Genomic DNA, 8,154 nt, shown 5'->3' with positions numbered 1-8,154 from the left:
GGGGGGAGAATCGGGGCTCCAGGGTATTTGGGGGCAGCTGCAGGGGTTTGGGGCAGGGGGGAGGAATCAGGGCTCCAGGGTATTTGGGGACAGTTGCAGGGGTTTGGGGCATGGGGGGAGAATCAGGGCTCCAGGGTATTTGGGGGCAGCAGCAGGGGTTTGGGGTATGGGGGGAGAATCAGGGCTCCAGGGTATTTGGGGGCAGCAGCAGGGGTTTGGGGCATGGGGGGAGAATCAGGGCCACAGGGTATTTGGGGGCTGCAGCAGGGGCTGGTATTGGAGCAGCTGGTAGGGTGGTGGGGCACAACGGGGTACTGGGAGACACTGGGTTAGGCTAGGCTGTTTGTGGAACCGTGATGGTTGGAAGCACAGGAACCCAGGGAGCAGTGACTGCACATGAGTACCAGGCCCGACCGTCCAGGAAATTACGCTCATTTAACAGGGCATGTGCGCTAGTAGCCATCTGTACAGGTGCACGCTGCAGCCATGCACATAAGATAAGGGTGGCAAGTTTCCCAGACTCCATAAGGCAACATCTGTGCTTGCTTAGCCCCAGCATCACTGGTTTTTATGATGCATCGAGGTATGACAAATTAAATCGTTTAGTAATAATAGTAAAAGGTGTCCTTTTGATATGAAACCATATGCCAGTCCATTGTAATAGTGGGAGGTCAGCCTCAGGTTATATAGAAGTGTACAATGCTGGTTCTGATACATTATCTGACAGTTGTTAGTACCTACATACTTCCATAAAAAAATTGAAGTTCCTGGCAATAGCTGAAATAGTAATCGACGGGGGGACCCTCACAAAGGTCTCATTTGTTTAAGATCCACAAGCCCTGGTGAAGTGATTCCTATAGACAAAGTGCTGCAAGCACATAGTGGGGAACAAACAGTACCTGCATAGTATTAGCAGCATTTTCTAGTTCATCGTGCAGTAGTGTGCACAGATACAAAACAATGGTATGATTCAGAGGGATCTTTGAAGTGGAAAAATCTGACAGTCAGAACTATGATGCATAGTCTGTTCAATCTCTCTGGTGGTCTATGCAGTCAGAGAAACATGTCTCTCCTTTGGCACACTCATTTGCATGCTGCAAATACTATCAGCGCTGAGTATGACAACTCATGAACAATAAACAGCAGGAAGGCACACACACACACCCCCCAATGGCTAGATTCACAAGAGGACTTAGGTGGCTAACTCCCTCTTACGATGCCTAAGACCAACATTTAGGCCCACTCTCATCACAAAAAACATTGCTCATCTGCCAGCTGAAGTTCCTAGGTGCCTAAGCTTCTGCCACTGGGCACAAGCAGAGCCACCTACGTCCTGACACTTGGCAACTAAGTGCTGGCAGGATTCTCAAGCTAGGCTTTTCCCCATCTATCTCCCCTGCAGGGCCCAATGCAGTAGGCATGTCCTGAGTCCACCAGATTGAGCCTTACATAAAGACAGTCATTGTGGGCGTGTGTGTAGCCCTGGCCTAGTAATTAGGGCACGCCTATTGATCCAGATTTGAATCCCTATTCTGGCTGATTTGAAGCCCTTACATTTTCTCTCATCTTTCTTCTCTCGCTTCCCTCCTGTGCCCTCCCGTATTATACACCCATCCATGCACCCACTACTACACACCTGCTCACACATAGGAGTGGTGAAATTTCACCATACACATCACAAAGGACTAATCCCACTAGCCAAATCCTGTGTGAAAGGTGAGAACATCCTATTGTCCCATGTCATTACCCAGGTGAGAGGCCAACACCTTCCAGTCCCCAAACTGCTGTGTGAGGCAAGCATGAATAGTCTTTTTCTGTTCATCCCTCTCATTCAGAAGCTTCCTGGTTGCTGCAAGGGTTGGTTTGTGTCCCCTTATCCCTCCCTCAGCCTTCCTGCTGTTGCATGGGGGTTTCTTACTTTATCCTTCCCTAGTCTGTTTATCTTCTGTTTTCTTCTCCAGCACACAGCTCCATCCCCTCATTCTGCCAAGTAGCAGCAAAGTGGAATTGATTAGACTTTTGTCAGTTTCATGGTTGGCCACAAGATACTGAATAGCAGTAGTGAAAACTGAACAGAACCAGGTTAGTTTTCACTCAGCTTCTGCATGGAATGGCTCTGAACAGCAGCAAACTCAGTAGTTTGAGCATTGGCCTGCTAAACCCAGGATTGTGAGTTCAATCCTGAGGGGGCCATTTAGGGATCTGGGGCAAAAATCTGTCTGGGGCTTGGTCCTGCTTTGAGCAGGGGGTTGGACTAGATGACCTCTTGAGGTCCCTTCCAACCCTGATATTCGATTTCTATGAAAAGGCACTGGCACTATCTGCAAATTCACACAGACAGCACTGCATCTGTTACACTCTGGTTATGACTGAGGAGTTTTGTTTGTAGCCATAAGGGCTGGCAGCTGTAGTTTATGGCAGTTGGCAGGAAAACATGCCTACTAGCAACACTGTCAAGAGGAGTTGTCAAGCCCTGCTCTGAATAGAAATTAATTCTTGGCTGAATGTTCCCAAGGCTGGCTACACAGTCAATGTGTGGTTATGGTAGTTGGCTGTAGTGAGATCAATTGAGTGTACACAGTCAACAGATTAATAAAAAAAAAAGCTGGAATGGCAAGGATTCAATTTCTTTCATTGCTGTAGCTGCATAATGTTAGCCATATCAAAGGAGAGAGAACTACAGACTACTTTCTGACATCCAGAGATGCTGAGAAAGGATGCACATTAAGCCAGGTATAGTTAGGGTGACCAGATAGCAACTGTGAAAAAACGGGACAGGAGGTGGGGGCTAATAGGCACCTATATAAGAAAAAGTCCCAAAAAGGGGGACTGTCCCTTTAAAAACGGGACCCTAGGTATAGTACATGATCAGGTCACACAGGAAGGGAGCGATCATAACAATTTACAGTTATCACCTGCTGTCAGGTGACCAAATCTTCTAAGGTTCAGTGCAAACAAACTCTAGGCTGAGGCTGAGCTGCTGTGGAAGTAATTCATAGTCTTTAATATACAGCAAAATCCTTTTGCAGCAAATCCCTTAAACGTTGCTTTCTTCCAACTGAGTTCTTGCAAAGCGTATCCATGCGTGGTCTTTGTAATGGGGTTGGCACCCATGTCTCATGAGTGCCCCCTTTCTTTGGCCGATGTACCTGCAATCACAGTTCTTTTCAGGGGCGGCACCCACATCATGCGGGCGGCCCCCTTTGGTTGGTTGGGTGTGATCCTGCGTTTGGTTTTAGTTTTTTCAACAGGGTGGCACTTGCCTCTCGTGAGCACCCCACAGCCAATCGTTCTCTCAGCAAGTCTTCGGCAACTCAGCCCTTCAGCCAAGCTGCATACACTGCCCACACTTCCAGCATATAGAGTCCCGGGTTCTTATCCTGGCCCTGGCATGGGGCCGTAGCTCTCAGGCTTCTTTCCAGAGGCACTGCCTTCTTCAACCACCCAGCCGAGGCCCATCTTGGTACCCTCAGCTGGTGTCCTTTTCAGCAGCCCTCCCTGGGCTCAGTCTGCAACCAGATTAGCAGGACTCTTCTTGGTATCCTCGCCTGGTCTGGCCAGGTCCTGGGCTCATCCCCCGGGCTCAGCCTGCCCACCCTGAGTTTTTGTGGTCCTGCTGCTATTCTATCCAGACAGCCAGGCACCCAGTCTTTGGCAGCCTTCCCTGGATGGTTCTGTCTGGTAAGCTCTCTGTAGTGAGCTGTCCATGGTCCTGGTCCTGTTTGTCTAGCCAGCCAAGCCCCCAGTCCTCCCTCATCAGGCTCCACAGGGCAACTGAAGACTCTGCTCTGTAGCTTGCCTTTTATCTGGCCCCTTACTGGTCACTCCAGCAGCCCCTCTAGTTGGCTGCTCCTCTGCAGCCACTCTAGGCTGCCTGGAGGACTTCTCGCTGCTCTATTTTGGGGCAGGGAGACACAGGGCCACGAGGCCTCCAGCAGGGGGCCTCTGGACTAGTCCACCCTGCCACATCTTCATGTTATGACTCGAATGACAGTAGTAGCTCAAGATTGACCAAGGTGTGTCCAGATGCTGATAGACAACTGGAAGAGAAGCTTGGTGAGAAGCCAGCAGGGCATGGCAGACTTGGAGTAAACACTCTACCCAGGGGACAAGTCATGCCAGAATGCTTTGGAACACCATTCTGGCACTTTTTGAGGAAGTACCAGAAGTGTGTTATGGCACTTTTTTTTTTAAATAAGGACTCACCCACTTACTTTACCAGTGCAGAGTATTTCCTCTAGTGTAGATAATGTTGTATCATGGTAACAGACACCAGCAGAAAAGAGCGCTATATAAGCCAAAATTGCCCATTTCCCCTCCAGGCTGGTTCCCCTGTGAAGCTCTAAAGAGTATGACGCCTGCAACATAAGTCAGTTTTCTATGGTGGGTCCGGACACTACAGTCGTGAAATAAGGGTTATTTTAAAGAAAGTATTACTGTGCTTTCCCCCCTCTTCTAGGGCAGTTGGGGCATTCACCGCAGAATTCTAGCGGGGTCAGATTTTCTCTCAAACAAAGGGCACTTCAGCTCACTGTTACTGAACAAGAGAGACCTCTAAAAATGAAAAAGTCAGGCCCTTGCACATACAAGCAGCTGATGAAACTGGAGTTATTGAACAGTCTAAAATATAAGTTACATTCAGTTTTTAGAAAACTAGGAGAGACCTTAGGACCTTTACAAGTTCTTTCCTTTCAGAACAGGTGGAGTCCCTCTCACTGCAGGGAACATATGAAGGGAAAATCCACTCCCTTGGAGATGCCTTCAAAAATTTTAAAAGCTTGCAATCATTAGATCTGTCCAGAAATATGATTGTCAGTCTAGAGGTAAGTTCCCCATTCTCTGTTGAACTCTCTACAACCTCAAGAGACTTTGTAAGAGGTTTGGTGTTATAAAGGATTAACAATTAATTTTTTTTTTAAATCTAGTCAGTCTGATAGCCTGATTAAAACAAACTGGTTTCCTTTCACCTCAGGCAGGGAAAACTTTTCATGATTACCCTTTTGGTAACCCGTCAGTCCCATTCCTCCAGGCAAAGAGTTCTGTTTCCATCTTTGAGGTGGGGAAATTAATTTGGGCCCTGTAAAAGCAATTCAAGTTCTCCCTCATGACAAAGCAAGGGGAAAAAAACAATGAACCAAAAACACCCAAAGGGATTCGCTTCTGACTACATAGTATCAACCAAAAAACCCCCCAAAGTTGTACCTCCCTTGTCAGCGGAGTAGACAAGCACTCATAAAGATGTCCAGCTCCTCAGTTCAGACTAAGCATTTTACAGTTTTTCTAAGTTCCTTTTCCTCTGGGTTGACTTTCTCTGCAGTCAAACTTCTCTTAGCAAGTATGGCTGGCTTGCCACCTCCCAAGCACCCCATTGTGGTGCTACAGCTCCCTGCCTCCATTTCCACTTACTACAGCTGTGTCACTCTCAGAGTTCAATCACTTTTCCAGGTAACAAAAGTCCCCCCCCCCCAAAGTTCAGCAGAAATGAATATTTCTCCAAAATATTCAGACAAATGGGTGTGTGGTAAACCACATGTGCTGTGAAAGGCAATTGGGAGAAAGTGAACCCATTCAGAACTGATTGACTAAATGATGTTTGCTTATCAGAGGTTATCCTGTATTGCTTTCCATCTCTATTTGGATCACAGGATAATAGTCCTTTTAGAGTGCCTTTTATCTGAATATCTCCCAGTGCCAGGGCCGGCTCTAGGTTTTTTGCTGCCCCAAGCAAAAAAATGTTTGGCTGCCCCCAACCCCAGCCCTGAGCTCTCCCCCCACCCGCACCTCCTGCTGCCCCAGCCCTGGGCTCCCCCACACATACACCTGCACCCCCTACTGCCCCAGCTCTGGGCTCCTCCCTTTCCTCCCCACCTATACCTCCCCCACCCACCCACAGCCTGATGCCCCAGCCCTGGGCTCCCCCCCTTCACCCACACCCTCTGCCACCCCAGCCCTGGCCTCTCCCCCGCCAACTGCACCCTCCTTCTACCCCAGCCCTGGGTGACTGGTAACTCACTCCCAGGGTGGGTCATTCAGCAGGAATTTTGGATGTGCACAGAACACAGACAGGTTTGGTTCCCATATGGTTACAGAACTCTAGTAAAGTGGAACAATTTTCAGCTTGTGTGATTGGAGGATATCTGTATGCATATTATAAAACTGTCCTCCATAAATGAGGAAAAGTTGAGGTGCCTTTATTATTTTTTTGTTCCACTCTTTGTTTCTATGGGGAAATTTGCCAATGCAATATCACGGTCTTCCTTTTAAACAAATAAAACTAAATTTTTTTTTTTAAATGTCAATGGCTGTTGAAAATAGTAACTCTAGTCCTAATAACCACTGGGAAGCATTTCTTGCTCAATTTTATCCTACTTTTTCTACAGCAAGTTACAGTGGATCAGTATATTTGATTTGGGAGAAATGAAGTAACAGCTGCCCAAATTGAGCTTGAGCACGCCTAAATTTTGAGGGTGTTCAAATCTGGAGGGCAGGTGCTAGACTCCCTTTCTGAATATTAGCTAAATCTGGAAAGGAAAAGTCAATTTCTGCTTCCATGGCTCAGAAGTGGAAATCCTCCTATGAGCCTGGTACTGTATCTAAAGCTGCCCAAGTCCTCTAGCAGAGCCTCCCCTCCCTTACTTTTCATTTTAAATTCTAGTGGGATCCACGTACCTTCCTTGCTAGGCTTCAGATAGAGAGGTGCACTGTCCATTTAGTCCCCCCAATTCCTTCTTTGGGGGGCTGCAAGGTGAGGTCACAGCAGTATCCCTAATCCAGGCTGGGGATGTCTTCTGAAGGGGATATCTAAAGCCTTCTACTCCTTGGGCACACTTGTTCCCCATTCACAGGACCACCACTTCTAGCAGTGAGCTCTCCATTCACAGCAAGCTGCAGCATGAGGTTTCAGCTACATACTTCCTCCCCCTCCCTTTCTTGTTGATAGCAGCCAAGGGAATGCTGGAAAATGTAGTTCTTTCCCTGCTCCAGGGCTGGCTCTATAGGCAGGGAGCTAACCAAGGAGCTACAGCTCTCATGGCCCCCTGTTGGTTCTCAGCTCCCATGCTGGATCCCTGCCGGCTGCTGCCCCTGCAAATGGGCTGCCCCAAGCACCTGCTTGCTTTGCTGGTGCCTAGAGCCGCCCCTGCCCAGTGCTTTACCGAGCTATACATAAGTATAATTATCACCAGTTTACAGATAGGGAAATCGATGTACAAAGAATGTAAAAGACTTGACCAGTGTGCCACAGTAAGTCTGAGGAAGTCTCCCTGTTCAGTGCTCTAAAGACTATACCATGCTGCTACTCTTTTAAATATATAACTTTGTTTTTCTCCTTACAGGGTATTGAATATTTATATGTGTTACAAAATCTGAATTTATATTACAATCATATCTCATCCTTGCTGGAAGTGTCACGTCTCCAGACATTACCAGTCCTCTCAGAGCTGGATCTGCGCCTCAACCCCGTTACCAGAAAAGAATCAGATTATAGACTGTTCACTGTCTACACGCTACAAGCCCTGGAAAAACTGGGTGAGAGAGATTACTGTTGAATGCTGAAGAAAAGGTATTCAATAGCAGCAATCCGTTATTACTGGGTCAGTGACATAAACTGTTGTGGCAGTTCATACGCACCCTGGGAAGGAGCCTTTCTCCCATGTCGTTTATCAGCTCCTCAGGCTCCTCCCTTCTTGCTGAGTTTATAATCATGCAAATTGTGGTTCTTCCAAGTTCTGCAGGTAAAGCTGGCAAAACCGGTAATCTCTACAGTTCCCATAGTTGCGGTTCAGAGAACTTACAAGCTCTTCAAGTTTAACAGCTCAGTATTTTTCCTTCCTTTTCTTAGAAAATCAAAACAAACAATTGTATAAATGTAACTTTACAAATTGAAATCCCCAGCATAGCAAATGAAAAACATAAGGCGTTCCTAGTAATGCGGATTCAGCCACAAAGTTGTTTATTCCTGTGTTGCTTCTCAAAGGCTCAGCCCTAGTCTACAATCTTTTCTGCGGTGTGTAAGGACTGTTTCTATAGTCTGGGCAAAGCTGCTCTCCAGTTTAATTTTTTATAATTCTGTGTTTTTCCGACTGTTTGAAGGTACTTGATTAGACCCCAGCATCACTTTATGCTAGAATTAAGTCTTCATCCTGAATTTATCAC

The 8,154-nt window shown here is 47.1% G+C and overlaps 1 protein-coding gene across 3 annotated transcripts in view; it reads left to right on the top strand.

Moving 5' to 3' along the window:
- LRRC36 (leucine rich repeat containing 36) overlaps positions 1-8,154 on the top strand; it is a 44,296-nt gene that overhangs the window by 406 nt on the left and 35,736 nt on the right. For 2 of the 3 annotated variants that reach the window (XM_034788844.1, XM_034788842.1), the window contains exons 2-3: positions 4,696-4,823; positions 7,335-7,527. In XM_034788844.1, the coding sequence (XP_034644735.1) occupies positions 4,696-4,823; positions 7,335-7,527 (321 nt within the window). The remainder of the gene's footprint in view (positions 1-4,695; positions 4,824-7,334; positions 7,528-8,154) is intronic. The other variant, XM_034788845.1, reaches the window with a different exon arrangement.

This window comes from Trachemys scripta, chromosome 13, assembly GCF_013100865.1.
Source record: "Trachemys scripta elegans isolate TJP31775 chromosome 13, CAS_Tse_1.0, whole genome shotgun sequence".
Taxonomy (NCBI): Eukaryota; Metazoa; Chordata; order Testudines; family Emydidae; genus Trachemys; species Trachemys scripta.
The sequence above is the reverse complement of the archived record's forward strand: the minus strand, read 5'-3'. Positions and strand labels throughout refer to the sequence as shown.